Below are 22,504 nucleotides of genomic sequence, written 5' to 3' on the forward strand. Positions count from 1 at the left end.
ATATATATATATATATATATATATATATATATATATATATATATATATATATATATATATATAGAGGAAGGCTCATATAAGAACCCTCCTCTATATAAGAACCCATTATATATAAGAACTAATCTGGACCGTGGAATTAGCTTGATCTGACCGCTCAAAATGAATGATTAGTAATGACATTTTTGTAATTTGAAGGAGTTTATTCAAATTCTTTTTCCTCTTCCTTCATCTAGTTATTTTATGTTTCTCAACTCTCAGCTTTCTCTCTCTAAAATTCTCAGCTTTCTCCCTCTCCTCAGTTCAACAGATTGGCGAAAGTTCATCAAATTCATCACGATATTTTCACAGATTTTGGATTAATTATTGTAAGTTTATTAATTTTATAATCAGATTTGTTTTAAATTTAATGATTTTTCATGCAATTTTGATGCGATTAATTTCATGCGATTATTTTGAGCATTTTCTATGTAATTGTTCTCAATATTGTTTAGCGAATATTTTGCTGCGATTTTGCTACGAATTTTATGCGATTTTGATGCGATTTTTTGCTGCAATTTGATGTGATTTTGTTGCGTTTTTATGCGATTTTTTCTCAAATATTTCCCTGATTTTTGCGATTTGTATGCTGCGATTTTGATGCGTTTATTTCTCAATTTTTGCTGCGATTTATGTTCGATTTTTACTGATTAATTCATGTTTTCGTCAATATTTTTGCGATTTTTTGCGAATTTTCTATTCGATTTTGTTTTTGGCGATTTTCTATTCGATGTATATTTATTTTGCTCGATTATTTATCAATTCGATTGTTTGATTGTTCGAATTGTTTGTTCTTATTTTGATTTTTTTTGTTCGGTTTTCTTTTGCGATTTCGATGCTGTTTTATTTGCTGCGATTTTTCTCAAAATTTTCCAGCTTTTTGCGATTTGTGTATGCTGCGATTTTGATGCGTTAATTTTTTCTCAAAAGGAAAAGGAAAAAGGAAAAAGGGGGGTGGGGAGGCTGGGTGGGTCCCCGGCACAGGGGATCTGTTCACCGGCGAGGTTAGGGTTGGCTGGGTAGAGAAAGGTTAGGTGGCGGCTAGGGTAGCGACGGCGGCGAATTTGGTGGCTGGGAAGAGGAAAAGGGTGGTGGTGGTTTTTCCTTTTCCTTTTTTTTTTTAATTTTATTATTTCTAGATTTTATATAGTTCACTATGTTCTAAGCAAAAGCAAATTTAGAACATAGCTATGTTCTAAACAAATTTAGAACATAAAGTAATTTACTACGTTCTAAGCAAATCAAATTTAGAACATAATTCACTATGTTATAAGGAAATTTAGAACATAAAGTAATTCATTATGTTCTAAAATAATTCAAATGTTCTAAAGTTTTCCTTCTATGTTCTAAAATTTTCCATCTATGTTATAAAGTTTACTCTTTGTGTTCTAAAGTAATTCATTATATTCTAAACTATTATTTAACTATCTTTAGCATGTTCTAAACTTTTATTTAGCATATATTAAGTTTACTCTTTATGTTCTAAAGTAATTCATTGTGTTCTAAAGTAGACAATCTTAGCATGTTTGTCAAAGCTTGTTTAATTAGCACTAGTCTTAACTTGGGATAACTTTTGCTTTAAAGGACTACTAATGATAGATTGATTATATAGCCAATATAATGAACCCACCTTAATGCAAGTAATCGATCATCAAATTACAATAAACGATGCTAAAGATAGTGTTTAGAAGTGCAAAAGGATATGATTAAACAAAAAAAAATTACTTTTGTGATTATCTCATATAGTTGTTAGTAGTTTTTCCTCTAGTTCAAGTGTTTTATATACATTAGCCTACTAGCTCAACGGGTAGAGCATTGTTTGAGTTTTTTCATTAATTTCATCAATTTCGTTTTCTAGTTTTCTTTTTCTTCTTCAATTTCCAGATTTTTCCAAATTTTATTTCTAGATTTTATTTCCTTTGCTTATTTCCAGATTTTTTATTTCCAGATTTTTCTGTTTTTTTCCTTTGCTTGAGTTTTTCAACATCGTTTTCGATTTTATCCTATTTTGTTTTCCAGATTTTTGATTTTTAATGGATTTTAATTTCTGGTTGCTTTTTTTGCTACAATTGTGTTTTTCAAAATAGGTTTATGCATATTGATGGATTTAGATGGTGTGCAACCTAATTATCCTTCTTCCTGTGTTACTCATTCAGGTAATTTTATTGTTTTCAATGTTTTAATTTCAATTTACTTACATGTTCTAAAGTTTCTTTACTATGTTCTAACATTTATCTGTAATGTTCTGAAGTTTTCTCTGTATGTTCTAAAGTTTTCTATATATCTCTCTTTATATTCTAAAACTTTCATTCTATGTTCTAAAGTTTACCTTCTAATTTTTAAATTTTACTTTTTATGTTCTAATGTTTACTTTCATTGTATGTTCTAAAGTTAACCTTCTAGTTTAATTTTTTCACTTTATTGTAAATTTTATTATGTATGTTTAAAGTAATTCACTATGTTATAAGTATGTCCCTGATTTTATATGTTCTAAAGTTTATCCTTGATGTTTCTAAGTTTATCTTTGATCATTTTATATGTTTCTATGTTATAAAGTTTATCTAGAGGTTGTTGGATCATTTAGCCCTGGTGGTACCACTAAGGAATGGATTCCAAGTGTTCCCGAGGAGTTAAAACCCAGTTTGGGGATGATATTTAAAGATCCTGAAGAGGGTCTTAGTTTTTATAAAGCATATGCAAATGCCGCTGGGTTTACTTCTAGGAAATCTACTACTAAAAGGAAGAAGAATAGCAAAGATATAATTGCTTTTCAATATGGAGTTTGCAATAAGGAAGGTTTTAGGGCAATAAGAAAACCTATTGCTCAACAAACAGTTTATGAAGAAGGAAAAGTTCGTATTACTAGGAAACGTTTAGTCACTCGTGTAGGATGCAATGCTCACATATGTATGAGATATGATGCTGGAAAGTATGTTGTAACTCATTTCAAAGAAGAACATAATCATCCTTTTATATACTCCAAGTTGTGCAAAATTTCAGAAGGATAATAGAAAAATGCATATTATGCATAAAAAGTTGATTATTGATAATTCAAAGGTGATTTATTTTTATGTACTAAATAATGTTTTTTTTTTTTTGATTTACTATGTTCTAAAGTTAATTCTTAATCTTAGTAATATTTTTTTTTTCTAACAGGTAAATGTTGGTCCTGTGAGGTCTTATACTATGATGAAAGAATTAGCTGGATCACATGATAATGTTGGTGCATCTAAACAAGATTTCAAAAATTTTTATAGAGATTTGAAGGCTTTTATTGATGGATCAGATGCCCAAATGTTTGTGGATAATTTTCAAAATAAGAAATTGCTCTGGAGTGCATTTTTTTTTTTCCTATGATGTTGATGAAGAAGATAGACTTTGTAGAGCTTTATGGGCTGATCCAATCTGTCGAAAAAATTATGCACTTTTTGGTGATATGGTTTTTTTGATACCACATTCAAAACAAACAGGTGATGTTTTAAATATAAATTTCTTTCATAATGTAATTAATATTTTACTTTTACATATTAATTTTTTAAACATATGTTCTTATATTCTAAATATCATGCCTTGTGTTCCTAAACAAATATCCATCATGTTTTGATGTTCTAAACAAATATTCTTTATGTTCTAAACTATGTATGCCTTATGTTCTAAACATATATTGCTAATGTTCTACCTTATGCTTTAAAATATATCCATCATGCTTTTATGCTTTAAACATTATGCTTTTGTGTTTTACACTTTATTCTTTGTGTTCTAAACTAATATCCATCATGTTCTAAACATTATGTCTATATGTTCTAAAGTTTACTTATAAGTTTTTAAAGCTACATTGTATATTTTTAGTTTAGTGTTTATGTTTAGAGTAATTCATTATTTTTAAAACAACTATATTACTGCCACGTTTAATAATTAATTAAATTACTATCCTCTAAAGTTTATCCTTAATGTTCTAAAGTATACCTCTATGTTCTACAATTTACCTCTATGTTCTAAAGTTTACCTCTATTTTCTGCATAAATAATTTGTGTATGTTACAGATATAATATGATCTTTGGTCCATTTACTGGAGTTGATCATCATAAAAAATGTGTTACTTTTGCGGCTTCTTTTGTAGCTCATGAGGATATATCATCTTTTGAATGGGTTTTCAAAACTTTTCTTAAAGCAATGGGAAATAACGAGCCTGTGTGTTTGATTACCGATCAAGACCCTGCAATGAAAGTTGTTGTTCGTAATGTTTTTCAAACTACAGAACATAGGTTTTGTATGTGGCATATTATGAAAAAGGTGCCTGAAAAAGTAGGTCGGCGATTGCCCAAGACACTGATTTCTTGAAAAAACTGTGTGTTCATGTGTTTGGCATTTAGAGATTGAGCCGGCAGAATTTGAAGAAAAGTGGAACAAAGTTTATTTCAGAATTCCATTTGAACGATCATGAATGGTTGGCATACATGTACAACATACGTGATATGTGGATTCCAGCGTATTTCAGAGATTTATTTTTGGGTGGCATTATGAGAACCACATCTAGATCAGAAAGTGAAAATAATTTTTTCACTATGTTCACAAATCCCCATCTCACTTTGATTGAGTTCTACATGAGGTAATAAGTAATTGTCTATATATGTTCTAAAGTTACTCTTATGTTCTAAAGTTTTCCTTGTATGCTCTAAAGTTTTCTTTTTATGCTTTATAGTTTTACTTTATTTTATAATTCTCTTTTATGTTTTCTTTTTCTCTTTATGTTTTAATAATATTTAGATCATAATAAACATGTCATGTATATTTATATGTCTAATGTAATTCACTCTATGTTCTACAATTATCTTCTATGTTTTAAAGTTAATTTCTATTTTCTATAGGTTTGAATGTGCATTGGATGCTCAAAGGCACACTCAAAATAAAATGGATAATGATTCGAAGAATAAGCGTCCGGAGTGTAAGACTCCAATTCCTTTAGAGAAAGATGCTTCTGAATTGTTTACAACAACAATTTTCTATGAATTTCAATATGAGCTTGAAATTGGATGTTTTAATTGTGGTGTTGAGGAGATGAAGAAGGACAATGAGCTTTACATTTTCAATTTGAGGGAAGGAACTAGAAGGAGGACTTTTGATGTTGTTTTTGATCCAACTACCTTTGATACCAAGTGTTTTTGTAAAAAATTTGAACGTGATGGTGTGCCTTGTAGGCATATGATTTGGGTGTGGAAGGCAAGGATGTTAGAAAAAATTCCCAAGGCCTACATTCTAAATAGATGGTGTACAATGGCTTATAAGAAGCCCATTTTTGATTTAGAGGGTAATGTGTTGGAGGAATGTATTAATGCAGTAGATAAGAAAATGTTATTAAATGATTTGTGGTCTGAAATTCATGCTTGTGTGAGTTTAGTGCAAAACAATGAAGATGATCTTAGTGATCTTGTCAAAAAACTTCGAGCCATGAGGGTAGATTTGGAACAGAAGAAAACAAATGGAAGCAAAATCTTTCGAGCAAAGTTAAAGACATTGAAATTTATTGGAGCTAGTCTACCTTCTAATGTTTTAATCAAACCTCCTAAAATTTCGAAGAACAAAGGCACGGGGGTTCATGTTCCAAATCAGGTCAATGTTCCAAATGATGTCCATGTTCCAAATCAGGTTCATGTTCCAAATCAGGTAAATGTTCCAAATGATGTCCATGTTCCAAATGAGGTTCATGTTCCAAATAGTGACAAAAGAATGAGAGTGACAGAGAAAAGTCTATTGAACAAAGTCAAAAGAAGAAGAGATTATGTAGAGCATGTGGGGAGCTTGGTTATCATGATAGTCGTAATTGCCCTGGAAAAGTCAAGTGATATTGTAAGTAAACTTTATTTTTAATTTTCTTATATTTATTTTGTTCTAAAGTAATTATGTTTTAAGCAAGTTTAGAACATAAAGTTATTCATATATGTTCTAAAGTAATTCAATATGTTCTAAAGTGTTTTCTCTTTGTTCTAAAGTTACTTTTCTATGTTCTAAAGTGTTTTCTCTATGTCTAATGTTTATTCTTTCTGTTTTAGTGTAATTTAATATGCTCTAATGTTTAGAATATAAAGTTATTCATTTTGTTCTAAAGTTTTCCTTTATATTTTAACTTTTCTCTTTATGTTCAAAATATTTTTTTATATGTTCTAAAGTTTTCTTTATATGTTTTAAAGGTTTCTTTAAATGTTCTAAAGTTTTTACTCTATATAATATCATGTGTTCTAAACTAATAGAAATGGCATGTTATAACATTTTTTAATGCTAAATTATGTGCTTATGTTCTAATATTGTTTTATTTTTTTTCTTTACAGGTTGGTGAATATACTATTAATCCAGTTGCATGAGATGTTATATATTTAGAAACAATATCTCATTTACTAGCACGTAAAATATTATTCATGTAATTCTTAAAATATAAGAACTCAATTTATTTACTTTTAGAAACAATATATTTTTATTTCTTTTTTGTCCAATTATTATTCAGAGTATCTCTACTAGTGTTTTTCTTATCAATTTTTATGTTAATTAAAGTTGATTATAATGTTTTATAACATCTCCTGTCTTTTCATCTTCCCCCCTTTTCGTAATTATAAGTTGTTTTATTAAGTCAATTTGAACTACGAGTAATGATAGTACAAGCATTTTAGATACCTTTATTAAACAACATTTAGTTGAATCTTGCTTTAATCAACTTTTATTTATTCAAGTTTCTTAACATTGATTTACATATGCCTTCTTAGATATGCACTAAAGAGTGTATGCATTGTATTCAAAAGGAAAAATAAAGCAAAAGTAATGGATTAGAAGCAGCCAGTTTAGAACATAAGCAAATACTTTAGAACATAGATAAAAATAATTAGAAGATTAGCAAAATCAATAATTTGGACATGTAATAAGAAAAAAGTACAACATAATAAGATATAATTAGAATCAAGTTACCAATTGAATGCTTTGGAATCTTGTTACTTTGGCTGTTGTCATTTCTTGTTACTTTTTTTTAATTTTCTTATGTTCTAATGTTCTACACTTTAAGTTTTAAGTCAAAATTAATATATAATAATATATTCTAATATCCTAACTTTATAAGCATATAATTATTAAAACATAATCAAAAATACTTTAGAACATACCCATATAATTTAGAACATGAATATAATTTAGCATATAAGTTTATATGATATATTTTATATTAAAATTTTAGCATTTAATATGATTCAACAATATATTTCTTGTAACAGGTAAATACATAGAACATAAAAAATTACTGTTATATTCTTTGCAAATATCTCTCTACAAATATAAACTTAAGATCTTAACAATCATATATCCATTTTGTTCTCCTTTGACCACTTTTTTGATCTCCTAATCACTTTGTTCCGTTCTTCATTTACTTCTGCTGTTATTATCTTCCCACAATACTCCACTCTTAATTTTTTCATTTGGTCAAACTGCAAAAAAAAAAAAAAAAAAAGAGTAACTTTTAGAACATAAACATAAACATTTGGTCAAACTGCAAAAAAAAAAAAAAGAGAGTAACTTTTAGAACATAAACAGAAATACTTTAGAACATAAGCATATAATTTAGAACATGAATATAATTTAGCATATAAGTATAAATAAATATAATAAACCATAATATATCTAAACAATAACCAAACCAAACCACAACACTAAAACATAACACCAAACCATAAACGAAACTAATTTAAAACATGTATCTTATGTTTTAAACTTACATTGTCTAATTCTAGTCCCGAATTCCATTGTTTTACAGATTCTCCTTCATATGTTTCCATGTGCTTCAACAGGAACACTCCACAATCATGTTTGTTCTTATTGCTCTTCCATGACATACTCAAGTTTCTTGTTTTGAAGGAGGATACAAAGTCACTCTTTATATTTGAGTCAATTGAGTGAACGAAATCAGCAAATGCATTCAACTGAAAAATTGGATAAACTTTAGAACATATAAGGTAAACTTTAGAACATAAAGAAAAACTGTAGAACATATAAGGCAAAAGTTAGAACAAAAGTATAATTAAAAAAATGTAAACTTGATGTCTTACCATTAATCTATGGTAATTTCCATATTTATTGTGAAAAGGAATATTTGGTGGAAGAAATCTGTTGTCAATCAAATCAAATGTTCCTTCCACAAAGTTGACACACAGCAAATAGTAGTGATCTGGTAAAACGACCGGGAAGAAAACCTAATAGATAAACAGAATTAGAACATAGATAAGCAAAATTAGAACATAAGCATGCATTTTAGAACATAAGCATATAGATTAGAACACAAGCATATAATTTTTATAACATGTTTTAGAACATAAGTAAGTTTAGAAGATAAATAAGTAGTTTAGAACATAAGTAGATACTTTAAAACATAGATAAAAATAATTAGAACATAAACAAAACCAATAATTAGAACATATAATAAGAAAAAAGTACAACATAATAAGATACCAAATTACCAATTGAATGCTTTTGAAGCTTGTTACTCGGTCGTTGTCATTTCTTGTTGCATTCTATCAAACAAAGCCTTCATTCTATCATCTTGCCTTTCATTTGATTTGAAGTATTTTTCTGTACAACATATGAGCTGAAAAAGAAAAAGAAATTAAAACATAAGTAATTAGAACATAGGTGCATAGTATAATCTATATGAGAAACAAAAAGAATCTACTCTTAGAACATAGTTATAATTTTAAGTTCGAAAACATACATAGCATTCAGTACTGAAAAAGAATCTACTCTTCTTGTCTACACCACGTCTTTTTTTTCAAAATTCAATAGGCAAACATAAGCATCCACAACATTGTTCAACATGTGCTTATCTTCTATGAGACTATGAATCTCATCTCTCGTAATCGTTGTCCCCATGTTATCAGCATACAAAAGCTCCCTAAAATCAGAACAATAAAATCAGAACATAAGCATGTAGTTTAGAACATAAACACATAATTTAAAACATAAGAATATAGTTTAGAACATAAGTACCTATTTTAGAACATAAGCATATAGTTTTACACATGTACTTTATAACATAATCTCGTAGCTTAGAACACGCAGTTTAGAACATAAGAATGAAGTTTAGAACATAATTTATAGCTTAGATCATAAGCATATAGCTTAGAACATAAGCATATAGCTTAGAACATAAGCATATAATTTTAAAGTTTTAAAGTCTTACTTATTATCTCCTTGAGCAAACGCATACTCAGCTACCTTTCTATTGTCCACATTCTTGAAAAGTTTTTCATGTTCAACCATGAAAGGTGAACGCAAGTACATTGGAAGCTTATCCTTTCCTCTTTTTTCCGTGTCTTTTCCTTCTCCTTGTTTCCTACTTAATTCAATTAAAAAATATCACATAGATAACAAAAACCATAACTAAATCAAACCAAAATTTATTGATAACAAAAACCATAACCAAATCAAACCAAAATTTATTATTACCAAGTTCTAAATTAAAATTTAACTAAACCATAACCAACATTTGTTTTAAAGTTTAAAATGATTACCCTTTCTTGTTCTCATTTTTTTCTTTCTTTGTTCTTCTCTTCATTCTTGCTTCCTTCATTTTCTTTCTTCTCCTCTTGATTCTCCTCTTTTTCTCCTTTTTCTTCTTCCCCTTTTCTTCTCTCTTCTCCTCTTGGATCTCCTCTTTTTCCTCCTTTTTCTTCTTCCCCTTTTCTTCTCTCTTCTCCTCTTGGATCTCCTTTTTTTCCTCCTCTTTCTTCTTCCCCTTTTCTTCTTTTTTTCCTCTTGCTTCTCTTCTTTCCTCTTCTTTCTTCTTCTCCTTTTCTTCTTTCTTCTCCTCTTTTTCCTCTTCTTTCTTCTCCTCTTTTTCCTCTTCTTGCTTCTCCTCTTCATCCAATGTAGGTGGATGATCTGGATTTAGAAAAGCACAATTTAGAACATTTGCTGTCACTTCTTCGTAAGTGAGTTCTGCTTCATTATCTTCTTGATTTTCTGGGACATCAAACCATAAGTAGAAACAATAAGGACACAACATAGAAATAGTTGGAAAAAATTTAGAACATTAGAAATAACTAGAATATAACCAGAAAAATTTAGAACACAAGAAGTAACTTTAGAACATAACTAATTTACAACATAATTATATTATTTAGAACATATGCACATAATTTAGAACATAATCATACAATTTATATGCACATAATTTAGAGCATAACTAATTTCAAACATAATCATATTATTTAGAAAATATGCACATAATTTAGAGCATAACTAATTTAGAACATAATCATATTATTTAGAACATATGCACATAATTTAGAACATAATCATATTATTAGAGCATATGCACATAATTTAGCACATAATCATATAATTTAGAGCATATGCATAATTTAAGAAAGTAGTTTAAAACATAAGCATCTGATTTAGAAAAAATTTAGAACATCAGAAATAACTTTAGAACATAACAGAAAAAATTTATAACATAAGAAGTAATTTTAAAACAAATCTAGTAATATTATTTCAAAAGAAAAAAGTTTGAAAATAATGTAAAACTACCAACTGCTGGTGAGGGGGTCAATAACTTGAAACTTGGAGGAGTTATATCAAAAGGTTGCTTCTTTTTTGGAGGAATTGGGGTTTTTGGTGACTCCTCATTCCTTTTCTCTTTCTTCTCAATTTTTTCCTCCTCGTTTCTCTCTTTTCTGTACTGCTCTTTTTCTTCTTCTTTTGATCCCAAATCTTCATAGCAATTACACCATAAAAATTAAGTATTATAGCAAATAGCAAAAAATAATTAGAAAATAAAAAGTAACTTTAGAACATAAGAAATATATACAATTAGGAGACAACCTAGAAATAGTTAGAATATAAAAAATTAAGAATTAACTTTAAGCATAACCAGAAAAAATTTAGAGCATAAGAAGTAATATTAGAACATATCTAGTAAATATTAGTACATAAAAAATGAATTTGAAAATAATGTGAAATTACCAACTACTGGTGAGGGAATCAACAAGTTTTTGTCTTTATTCTCTTCATTTCTCTCTTCTTTGTTCTTATCTTTTTCCTCTTCCTTTGATCTCAAATCTGCTTAACAATTAGAACATAACTAATTTAGTACATAACTAATTTAGAACATAACTAATTTAGAACATAATATATTTAGAACATAAGCATGTGATTTAAGCGCATGTTTTAGACATAAAAAAGTACTTTAAAACATAAGCATCTAATATAGAACATAAGTATAATTTGGAAATTAAGCATGTACATGTGAAATTACCAACTGTCGGTGACTTTGGTGACCTTGTTTCCTCGAATTTCTTCCATGCCTTATCCATAACCATATCCAATTCTTCAATAAATGCCGGTTCATCGAAGACATGTTGATCTTGGCTGAGTATAGAAGGGCTTTTCTTTCTTCTTGGTTCACGAATGTCTATAAAATAAGAAATTATAATTTAGAACATAATATGCATAATATTTATATAAATTTATTATACTTTAGAACATAAGCTGAAAATACTTTAGAACACAACCAGAAAATACTTTAGAACATAATTATAATACCTTTGTTGTGTACTTGCACCATATGTTGTCTATGAGATGTTGCATTTTTCCTGTTGTTTCTTCCTCAACAAAAAGATCTTTTGCTTGTTCTAACATGCCATACATCTCTTTAACATTCGAGGCAAGTGTTTTTGCCAAATCTCCAAATTTGCTCAAAAAGCCCTTCATTAGAACACAAAAATATTTTAGAACATAAAGGACATAACATGGATAATTTAACAGAAAAGGATTAAATGGAGCATAAAATATAATTTACAATATAAACTAAATCATACCATCATGTCATTTCGAGAAGTTGTAGAACTAGAACCTATTGATGATTTTTCCATTCTCTTCTCTTTTTCCTTTTGTTTTGGTTGTTTCTTTTTTCCTTTTGGTGCCTTCTAGTATATAAATTATAAAATTTAGAAAACAACAACATAAAGTGTAGTGTTTAAACATAAACATATACAAATATCATACCACAATTGATTCCATTCTTTCCAAGAGTTTTCCATATCCAAATCCATGATCTTTTTCAAACTTATATCTCACTTGAATCCTTTCCTTTGTCCACACCGAAATTAGTGGACATTTTCTTGGTTTTTCTAACCCTCCTCTTTGTAGACGATCAAAATAGAATACCTATTTAGTACATGTTAAGAATTAATTAGAATATTTTTCACACATTTTCAACATAACAAGAATAATATATATACATAATGGTAAGAATTTAAAACTTACCATTAGAAAAGGTAAAGGACCTGTAAAGTAAGAATTTCCCTTCTTCCATACACTTACAGAATCTTTCAAGTGCTCAATCACAAATGTGCACCAATCCAATTCAGCAATTTTCTTTACATCCATACAACTATACAAGAATTTAATGTATAGTTGTGGGTTGTTTGTTGATCGAATGCAACAATTGACAACACATACCACAAAGTTCCAAAGAAATTCATCAGAAACTGATTTTTCCTTCTTCAATTCTTGAATTCTGTCAATCAATCTCTTGTTGGTTGGACTTCCCTTTTAGAGGTAAAAAAAACATATAAATTAAAACCTATGGAGATAATAGATCTATTTTAAAGCAAAAAACACTTTAGAACATAAGCAAAGCACTTTAAAACATACAATTTTAACATAAAATTCATACTTTAGAACATAAAATTTAAAACATAACCACATTATATCATCATACTTTTTTGAGGCCAAACTTGCTTCTCCAAGCTTTTAGAAACTTGCTCCATTTCAGATTTGACTCATCATTTGGTTGCTCAATCCTTTTGCCTCCCAATGGCAACCCATAAGCCAAATGAACATCAATTGCCTCCAAAAAGATTTCTTGTTTTCTCTTTGGTAACATCAAACAACATCTCTCCGTGTCAAAATTCGTAACCAAGTTTTCTGTCAACCTAGAATTATAATGAAAAATGTAAGATTTAAAGCACAATACAGCTATATTTAGAATATAATAGTCAATCTTTAGAACATAGAAGATTAAAACATTTAGTATAATATTTAAACTTTTGAACATAATTTAGAACATTATATAATAAAAAAAGTCTATTTTAGAACATAATAAACATACATTAGAACATAACAAAAAATTAATTTAGAACATTAGTGTATAGCAATTCAAACATGAGAGTTCATAATTTTAGAATACAAGAAGTAACTTTAAAACATAAGTAATTTACAACATAATCATATTATTTAGAACATATGCACATAATGTAGAACATAATCATACAATTTAGAACATATGCACATAATTTAGAACATAGCTAATTTCGAACATAATCATTATTATTTAGAACATATGCACAAAATTTAGAGCATAACTAATTTAGAACATAATCTTATATTTAGAACATTAGTGTTATAGCAATTCAAACATGACAATCATAATTTTGAACATAACATTGATAATACTTATGATTTTAGAATATGATTTTAGAACATAACATTCTACTACTTACGTAGAATTAATATGGATTGGTAAATCCAATTCCAAAAAGCCTCCAAAACCAATGTTCCGAATAGCTTGCTTTTGTTTTTCCGAAAGATTTATCAACACATCCTTCATGAATTGAGTAGGAGTACTCTTTGATAAGGTTGCCTCTTAACTAGTTTATCTTGCTCATTAGCTTCTACTACTTGGACATCCTCACCATCTTCTTCTTTTTCAATCTTTCTTTTCTTCTTCTTCACATCCTCACCATGAATAGATAAACATAATTAGAACATAGATAAGCAAAATTAACATAAGCGTGCTTTAGAACATAAAAATAAAGATTGTAAAGATTAAAGAGTATTATTACCTGAGTTTGATTTTTTTTATTGATTTTTTGTTCCTCCTCACTATCATCTTCCATCTCCTCTTTTTCATCTTTCTCTTTCATCTTTACATCACCCTTATTATCATCCTCACCATCATCTTTACTATCATTATTCTTGTCATCATCCTCAACATTATTACCCTCTTCTTCTTTTTGATCTTTTCCTTCTTCTTGATCTTTTTCTCTTCCTTCCTTTTTTTGCAATTTTCGAGGTGGTTGAAGCCTTGTTGGAAGTTTTCTATGTCTTATAGCAACACTTTTACTTTCAATATGCTTCTCAAATTCCGATCTATCAATTACTTCCGCTTCAACGTTTTCAACTTTCCTTTAAAAACAATTAAAAATAATTAGAATACAACTAACATTAAATAGAGTGCAAATATAAAGGGATAAGATGAACATAAACTATAATGGATACATTAGAACATAATACAAATCTTCAGAACATAAGAGAAAATTTTAGAACATAATGGAAAACTTTAGAACATAATGGAAAACTTTAGAACATAATACAAATCTTTAGAACTTAAGGGAAAACTTTAGAACATATTGGAAAACTTTAGAACAAAAAAACATAATAGGTAAAGTTTAGAACATTAGTTTAGTTACCTTTTTCTTACATAAGTAATTTCTTCTTCTTGTATATTAGTAACTCCTTCTTCTGATTTTTCTTCATTTTGGCCTTGCATTTTACTGCAACATTAAAGAAATCAAAAACATTAGTAACATTCCAACATTATTATTATATTTTTGAACATAGGAATAATTTAGAATATGCTGAAAAATAGTTTAGAACATGCTAGAGAGTGAAAAACCCAAAATAGAATGAGTAAACTAGAAATTTAAAAGACAATGAAACAGAAACATGATAAGGTTTGATTGAGTTTATTTTCAGCCCATGTTCTAAATTATTTCAACCTATGTTCTTTTCTTATGTTCCAAATTTTTTCTACCTATGTTCTAAAGTTTGTTTTCAGCCCTGCAATCACAAGTTCACTACTAACAACCCCTAACCAATTAACAACCCCTATGTTCTAAAGGATCCATTAAAATGCACAGTCGATATATAAGTGAACTCCATGCAAAAGGATCCGAAATACAATGCATAGTTCCCAATATGCTGAATTGCTGATTCTATAATACATCACCGCAGAACAAAAATGTCAACATAATTCACAATCACACAGGCAGCATTCATCACTTTGGAGTGCAACGAAAGGGTTGCAAGCTGATTGTAGAATGAAGACCCAATGAACTAGAGAAACTCAAGTATAAGACCATAAAAGGCCTGGAGAACACAAAGGAATCTGAGTCACCAAAGAAATAAATCCTCACCAAAGCCAATTGTCATGTTGCTGCTGATGGAGTCAAACCTTGCAAAGGTCTAGCATGGGGAAGAAGTCGAGTACCATATGCTGTTAGCTGAGTTTACTAATGAAAAGCTAATTAACATGCCTCAGTCTTGGTTTAAATTTATAACAAAACCTCAAAGAAATTAACCACCAGCCTCATAAAATCAAGCAATGTCACTGCGATCAAGCATATCGATCAAAGTCATTTTGACAACATTCTAATTTTACGCCTTTTTTATGATTCCTCTTTGATTGTAATGTCACATCGTATTATGAACGAATTGACAGCGATGGGTCGGGATAACTGATTTTATGTTGTCTCTGTTCTAGATGCTCTATTATTGAATTTTCTTCGGTACATTTTCCCATTGAATAATTCAAAATATTAGCAAAATCGAACTAAAATCAAGCAAAATTCGAACTAAAATCGAGCAAAAATCAAACAAAATAATCGAACAAAAATCGAACTAAAATTGAACCCTAAATTCGAACACTAAAGCTATCTAACTTACTCAAAAATAATAATATGTGCTGGTAATTCGAGGCCTCTGGGTTGTGTCATGGGCGTTCAGTATAATATGAATTTTTTCATAAAAAAAGATGCAAATAAATAAATAAATAAAAATGACTAGCCATTTATCCAAAAAAACCTATCCTCAAACTTACTCAAAAATATATCGAATGTAAAAACAAAATCCACTTGAACATCATGCTAATTTCATAGAAATTTAAACAAAATCGAAAAGAAAAACATACAAAATCGGCTTTAACTCATGCAAAATTCATGAAAATCAAATCGCAAAAATCAAAATCGCCAGTTTGCAAACATCATGCGATTGAAATCACAAAATCGAATTGAATATCATGTGAAATTCATAAAATTAGAACATAATCAAAGAAAAAGTACCTGATTTGAGCAATTTAGGTTGTTTTGCAGCAATTTGGGCTAGATTTTGAGATTTGAGGAGAGAGAAAGTAAAGAGGATTGAAAGTTTGAGGAGAGAGAAAAGTATGAACGTTTAGGGAGGGTTTTGGGGGATTTTTTTTTTGTTTTAATCTTGACCGCTCATCCTAATCTAATCCTACGGATGAGATTGGTTCTTATATAACTAGGGTTCTTACATAAGGAGGGGTTCTTACCGGATCCCTCCCCTATATATATATGTTCTAAAGTTTTCCAATATGTTCTAAAGTTTTCCCTTAAGTTCTAAAGATTTGTATTATGTTCTAAAGTTTTCCATTATGTTCTAAAGTTTTCCATTATGTTCTAAAATTTTCTCTTATGTTCTGAAGATTTGTATTATGTTCTAATATGTATCCATTATAGTTTATGTTCATCTTATCCCTTTATATTTGCACTCTATTTAATGTTAGTTGTATTCTAATTATTTTTAATTGTTTTTAAAGGAAAGTTGAAAACGTTGAAGCGGAAGTAATTGATAGATCGGAATTTGAGAAGCATATTGAAAGTAAAAGTGTTGCTATAAGACATAGAAAACTTCCAACAAGGCTTCAACCACCTCGAAAATTGCAAAAAAAGGAAGGAAGAGAAAAAGATCAAGAAGAAGGAAAAGATCAAAAAGAAGAAGAGGGTAATAATGTTGAGGATGATGACAAGAATAATGATAGTAAAGATGATGGTGAGGATGATAATAAGGGTGATGTAAAGATGAAAGAGAAAGATGAAAAAGAGGAGATGGAAGATGATAGTGAGGAGGAACAAAAAATCAATAAAAAAAATCAAACTCAGGTAATAATACTCTTTAATCTTTACAATCTTTATTTTTATGTTCTAAAGTGCACGCTTATGTTCTAATTTTGCTTATCTATGTTCTAATTATGTTTATCTATTCATGGTGAGGATGTGAAGAAGAAGAAAAGAAAGATTGAAAAAGAAGAAGATGGTGAGGATGTCCAAAGTAGTAAGCTAATGAGCAAGATAAACTAGTTAAGAGGCAACCTTATCAAAGAGTACCTCCTACTCAATTCATGAAGGATGTGTTGATAAATCTTTCGGAAAAACAAAAGCAAGCTATTCGGAACATTGGTTTTGGAGGCTTTTTGGAATTGGATTTACCAATCCATATTAATTCTACGTAAGTAGTAGAATGTTATGTTCTAAAATCATATTTCTAAATCATAAGTATTATCAATGTTATGTTCAAAATTATGATTTGTCATGTTTGAATTGCTATACACTAATGTTCTAAATTATAAGATTATGTTCTAAATTAGTTATGCTCTAAATTTTGTGCATATGTTCTAAATAATATGATTATGTTCGAAATTAGCTATGTTCTAAATTATGTGCATATGTTCTAAATTGTATGATTATGTTCTACATTATGTGCATATGTTCTAAATAATATGATTATGTGTAAATTACTTATGTTTTAAAGTTACTTCTTGTATTCTAAAATTATGAACTCTCATGTTTGAATTGCTATACACTAATGTTCTAAATTTTTTGTTATGTTCTAATGTATGTTTATTATGTTCTAAAATAGACTTTTTTTATTATATAATGTTCTAAATTATGTTCAAAAGTTTAAATATTATACTAAATGTTTTAATCTTCTATGTTCTAAAGATTGACTATTATATTCTAAATATAGCTGTATTGTGCTTTAAATCTTACATTTTTCATTATAATTCTAGGTTGACAGAAAACTTGGTTACGAATTTTGACACGGAGAGATGTTGTTTGATGTTACCAAAGAGAAAAACAGAAATCTTTTTGGAGGAAATTGATGTTCATTTGGCTTATGGGTTGCCATTGGGAGGCAAAAGGATTGAGCAACCAAATAATGAGTCAAATCTGAAATGGAGCAAGTTTCTAAAAGCTTGGAGAAGCAAGTTTGGCCTCAAAAAAGTATGATGATATAATGTGGTTATGTTTTAAATTTTATGTTCTAAAGTATGAATTTTATGTTATAAATTGTATGTTTTAAAGTGCTTTGCTTATGTTCTAAAGTGTTTTTTGCTTTAAAATAGATCTATTATCTCCATAGGTTTTAATTTATATGTTTTTTTTACCTCTAAAAGGGAAGTCCAACCAACAAGAGATTGATTGACAGAATTCAAGAATTGAAGAAGGAAAAATCAGTTTCTGATGAATTTCTTTGGAACTTTGTGGTATGTGTTGTCAATTGTTGCATTCGATCAACAAACAACCCACAACTATACATTAAATTCTTGTATAGTTGTATGGATGTAAAGAAAATTGCTGAATTGGATTGGTGCACATTTGTGATTGAGCACTTGAAAGATTCTGTAAGTGTATGGAAGAAGGGAAATTCTTACTTTACAGGTCCTTTACCTTTTCTAATGGTAAGTTTTAAATTCTTACCATTATGTATATATATTATTCTTGTTATGTTGAAAATGTGTGAAAAATATTCTAATTAATTCTTAACATGTACTAAATAGGTATTCTATTTTGATCGTCTACAAAGAGGAGGGTTAGAAAAAACAAGAAAATGTCCACTAATTTCGGTGTGGACAAAGGAAAGGATTCAAGTGAGATATAAGTTTGAAAAAGATCATGGATTTGGATATGGAAAACTCTTGGAAAGAATGGAATCAATTGTGGTATGATATTTGTATATGTTTATGTTTAAACACTACACTTTATGTTGTTGTTTTCTAAATTTTATAATTTATATACTAGAAGGCACCAAAAGGAAAAAAGAAACAACCAAAACAAAAGGAAAAAGAGAAGAGAATGGAAAAATCATCAATAGGTTCTAGTTCTACAACTTCTCGAAATGACATGATGGTATGATTTAGTTTATATTGTAAATTATATTTTATGCTCCATTTAATCCTTTTCTGTTAAATTATCCATGTTATGTCCTTTATGTTCTAAAATATTTTTGTGTTCTAATGAAGGGCTTTTTGAGCAAATTTGGAGATTTGGCAAAAACACTTGCCTCGAATGTTAAAGAGATGTATGGCATGTTAGAACAAGCAAAAGATCTTTTTGTTGAGGAAGAAACAACAGGAAAAATGCAACATCTCATAGACAACATATGGTGCAAGTACACAACAAAGGTATTATAATTATGTTCTAAAGTATTTTCTGGTTGTGTTCTAAAGTATTTTCAGCTTATGTTCTAAAGTATAATAAATTTATATAAATATTATGCATATTATGTTCTAAATTATAATTTCTTATTTTATAGACATTCGTGAACCAAGAAGAAAAAAAAGCCCTTCTATACTCAGCCAAGATCAACATGTCTTCGATGAACCGGCATTTATTGAAGAATTGGATATGGTTATGGATAAGGCATGGAAGAAATTCGAGGAAACAAGGTCACCAAAGTCACCGACAGTTGGTAATTTCACATGTACATGCTTAATTTCCAAATTATACTTATGTTCTATATTAGATGCTTATGTTTTAAAGTACTTTTTTATGTTCTAAAACATGCGCTTAAATCACATGCTTATGTTCTAAATTATATGATTATGTTCTAAATTAGTTATGTTCTAAATTAGTTATGTACTAAATTAGTTATGTTCTAATTGTTAAGCAGATTTGAGATCAAAGGAAGAGGAAAAAGATAAGAACAAAGAAGAGAGAAATGAAGAGAATAAAGAAAAACTTGTTGATTCCCTCACCAGTAGTTGGTAATTTCACATTATTTTCAAATTCATTTTTTATGTACTAATATTTACTAGATATGTTCTAATATTACTTCTTATGCTCTAAATTTTTTCTGGTTATGCTTTAAAGTTAATTCTTAATTTTTTATATTCTAACTATTTCTAGGTTGTCTCCTAATTGTATATATTTCTTATGTTCTAAAGTTACTTTTTATTTTCTAATTATTTTTTGCTATTTGCTATAATACTTAATTTTTATGGTGTAATTGCTATGAAGATTTGGGATCAAAAGAAGAAGAAAAAGAGCTGTACAGAAAAGAGAGAAACGAGGAGGAAAAAATTGAGAAGAAAGAGAAAAGGAATGAGGAGTCACCAAAAACCCCAATTCCTCCAAAAAAGAAGCAACCTTTTGATATAACTCCTCCAAGTTTCAAGTTATTGACCCCCTCACCAGCAGTTGGTAGTTTTACATTATTTTCAAACTTTTTTCTTTTGAAATAATATTACTAGATTTTTTTAAAAATTACTTCTTATGTTATAAATTTTTTCTGTTATGTTCTAAAGTTATTTCTGATGTTCTAAATTTTTTCTAAATCAGATGCTTATGTTTTAAACTACTTTCTTATGTTCTAAATTATGTGCATATGCTCTAAATTATATGATTATGTGCTAAATTATGTGCATATGCTCTAATAATATGATTATGTTCTAAATTATGTGCATATGTTCTAAATAATATGATTATGTTCTAAATTAGTTATGCTCTAAATTATGTGCATATTTTCTAAATAATATGATTATGTTTGAAATTAGTTATGCTCTAAATTATGTGCATATGTTCTAAATTGTATGATTATGTTCTAAATTATGTGCATATGTTCTAAATAATATAATTATGTTGTAAATTAGTTATGTTCTAAAGTTACTTCTTGTGTTCTAAATTTTTCTGGTTATATTCTAGTTATTTCTAATGTTCTAAATTTTTTCCAACTATTTCTATGTTGTGTCCTTATTGTTTCTACTTATGGTTTGATGTCCCAGAAAATCAAGAAGATAATGAAGCAGAACTCACTTACGAAGAAGTGACAGCAAATGTTCTAAATTGTGCTTTTCTAAATCCAGATCATCCACCTACATTGGATGAAGAGGAGAAGCAAGAAGAGGAAAAAGAGGAGAAGAAAGAAGAGGAAAAAGAGGAGAAGAAAGAAGAAAAGGAGAAGAAGAAAGAAGAGGAAAAAGAAGAGAAGCAAGAGGAGAAGAAAGAAGAAAAGGGGAAGAAGAAAGAGGAGGAAAAAAAGGAGATCCAAGAGGAGAAGAGAGAAGAAAAGGGAAGAAGAAAAAGGAGGAAAAAGAGGAGATCCAAGAGGAGAAGAGAGAAGAAAAGGGGAAGAAGAAAAAGGAGGAAAAAGAGGAGAATCAAGAGGAGAAGAAAGAAAATGAAGGAAGCAAGAATGAAGAGAAGAACAAAGAAGAAAAAAAATGAGAACAAGAAAGGGTAATCATTTTGTAAACTTTAAAACAAATGTTGGTTATGGTTTAGTTAAATTTTAATTTAGAACTTGGTAATAATAAATTTTGGTTTGATTTGGTTATGGTTTTTGTTATCAATAAATTTTGGATTTAGTTATTGTTATCTATGTGATATTTTTTAATTGAATTAAGTAGGAAACAAGGAGAAGAAAAAGACACGGAAAAAAGAGGAAAGGATAAGCTTCCAATGTACTTGCGTTCACCTTTCATGGTTGAACATGAAAAACTTTTCAAGAATGTGGACAATAGAAAGGTAGCTGAGTATGCGTTTGCTCAAGGAGATAATAAGTAAGACTTTAAAACTTTAAAATTATATGCTTATGTTCTAAGCTATACTAAGCTATATGATATGATCTAAGCTATAAATTATGTTCTAAACTTCATTCTTATGTTCTAAACTGCGTGTTCTAAGCTACGAGATTATGTTATAAAGTACATGTGTAAAACTATATGCTTATGTTCTAAAATAGGTACTTATGTTCTAACTATATTCTTATGTTTTAAATTATGTGTTTATGTTCTAAACTACATGCTTATGTTCTGATTTTATTGTTCTGATTTTAGGGAGCTTTTGTATGCTGATAACATGGGGACAACGATTACGAGAGATGAGATTCATAGTCTCATAGAAGATAAGCACATGTTGAACAATGTTGTGGATGCTTATGTTTGCCTATTGAATTTTGAAAATAAAAGACGTGGTGTAGACAAGAAGAGTAGATTCTTTTTCAGTACTGAATGCTATGTATGTTTTCGAACTTAAAATTATAACTATGTTCTAAGAGTAGATTCTTTTTGTTTCTCATATAGATTATACTATGCACCTATGTTCTAATTACTTATGTTTAATTTCTTTTTCTTTTTCAGCTCATATGTTGTACAGAAAAATACTTCAAATCAAATGAAAGGCAAGATGATAGAATGAAGGCTTTGTTTGATAGAATGCAGCAAGAAATGACAACGACCGGAGTAACAAGCTTCAAAAGCATTCAATTGGTAATTTGGTATCTTATTATGTTGTACTTTTTTCTTATTATATGTTCTAATTATTGGTTTTGTTTATGTTCTAATTATTTTATCTAT

At 28.6% G+C, this 22,504-nt stretch overlaps 3 protein-coding genes across 12 annotated transcripts; 2 read left to right on the plus strand and 1 right to left on the minus strand.

Annotated features, from left to right (window-relative positions):
- Positions 1-966: 966 nt before the first annotated feature.
- Positions 967-6,395, plus strand: LOC110683287 (protein FAR1-RELATED SEQUENCE 1-like; the record flags this gene model as incomplete). The annotated part of the gene is made up of 8 exons (XM_021859637.1): positions 967-1,065; positions 2,124-2,192; positions 2,593-2,972; positions 3,193-3,332; positions 4,080-4,341; positions 4,410-4,645; positions 4,905-5,883; positions 6,363-6,395. Coding segments are annotated over 8 exons (2,198 nt in total), but the record flags the coding sequence as incomplete, so codon positions are not given.
- A 3,542-nt stretch (positions 6,396-9,937) lies between these two features.
- LOC110683284 lies at positions 9,938-13,683 on the minus strand. Of its 6 annotated transcripts, none has more exons than XM_021859630.1 (9): positions 13,569-13,683; positions 12,788-13,001; positions 12,331-12,615; positions 12,070-12,231; positions 11,883-11,990; positions 11,608-11,769; positions 11,321-11,476; positions 11,029-11,124; positions 9,938-10,026 (listed from the first exon to the last, which is right to left on the minus strand). In XM_021859630.1, exons 1-8 carry the CDS (start codon positions 13,673-13,675, stop codon positions 11,119-11,121), a joined length of 1,200 nt encoding a protein of 399 aa, XP_021715322.1. In that variant the 5' UTR covers positions 13,676-13,683; the 3' UTR covers positions 9,938-10,026; positions 11,029-11,118. The 6 variants fall into 6 exon arrangements, with proteins under 6 accessions (XP_021715322.1, XP_021715320.1, XP_021715321.1 ...); XM_021859628.1 differs by having other exon boundaries at positions 11,309-11,476; XM_021859629.1 differs by lacking the exon at positions 9,938-10,026 and adding an exon at positions 10,594-10,776 and having other exon boundaries at positions 11,029-11,127.
- A 5,075-nt stretch (positions 13,684-18,758) lies between these two features.
- Positions 18,759-19,875, plus strand: LOC110683285. Of its 5 annotated transcripts, none has more exons than XM_021859635.1 (5): positions 18,759-18,871; positions 18,951-19,058; positions 19,172-19,333; positions 19,465-19,620; positions 19,819-19,875. In XM_021859635.1, the coding sequence occupies exons 1-5, from the start codon at positions 18,857-18,859 to the stop codon at positions 19,825-19,827; spliced, it is 450 nt and encodes a 149-aa protein (XP_021715327.1). In that variant the 5' UTR covers positions 18,759-18,856; the 3' UTR covers positions 19,828-19,875. The 5 variants fall into 5 exon arrangements, with proteins under 5 accessions (XP_021715327.1, XP_021715328.1, XP_021715326.1 ...); XM_021859636.1 differs by having other exon boundaries at positions 19,822-19,875; XM_021859634.1 differs by having other exon boundaries at positions 19,465-19,632; positions 19,822-19,869.
- The last annotated feature ends 2,629 nt before the right edge of the window (positions 19,876-22,504 follow it).

The sequence above is a fragment of the Chenopodium quinoa genome, unplaced genomic scaffold (genome assembly GCF_001683475.1).
Source record: "Chenopodium quinoa cultivar QQ74 unplaced genomic scaffold, ASM168347v1, whole genome shotgun sequence".
Classification (NCBI taxonomy): domain Eukaryota; kingdom Viridiplantae; phylum Streptophyta; class Magnoliopsida; order Caryophyllales; family Amaranthaceae; genus Chenopodium; species Chenopodium quinoa.

What these genes read in the sequence shown, in the direction of transcription:
- LOC110683285 (XM_021859632.1), top strand. An exon ending in CTTCTCGAAATGACATGATG is followed by an intron (nt 19,059 to 19,171) that starts GTATGATTTAGT and finishes GTTCTAATGAAG; the next exon opens with GGCTTTTTGAGCAAATTTGG. An exon ending in GGTGCAAGTACACAACAAAG is followed by an intron (nt 19,334 to 19,464) that starts GTATTATAATTA and finishes CTTATTTTATAG; the next exon opens with ACATTCGTGAACCAAGAAGA.
- LOC110683284 (XM_021859625.1), bottom strand. Translation starts at nt 13,675, where the DNA reads ATGAAGGATGTGTTGATAAATCTTTCGGAAAAACAAAAGCAAGCTATT. An exon ending in GTCCTTTACCTTTTCTAATG is followed by an intron (nt 12,232 to 12,330) that starts GTAAGTTTTAAA and finishes TGTACTAAATAG; the next exon opens with GTATTCTATTTTGATCGTCT. An exon ending in GGTGCAAGTACACAACAAAG is followed by an intron (nt 11,477 to 11,607) that starts GTATTATAATTA and finishes CTTATTTTATAG; the next exon opens with ACATTCGTGAACCAAGAAGA.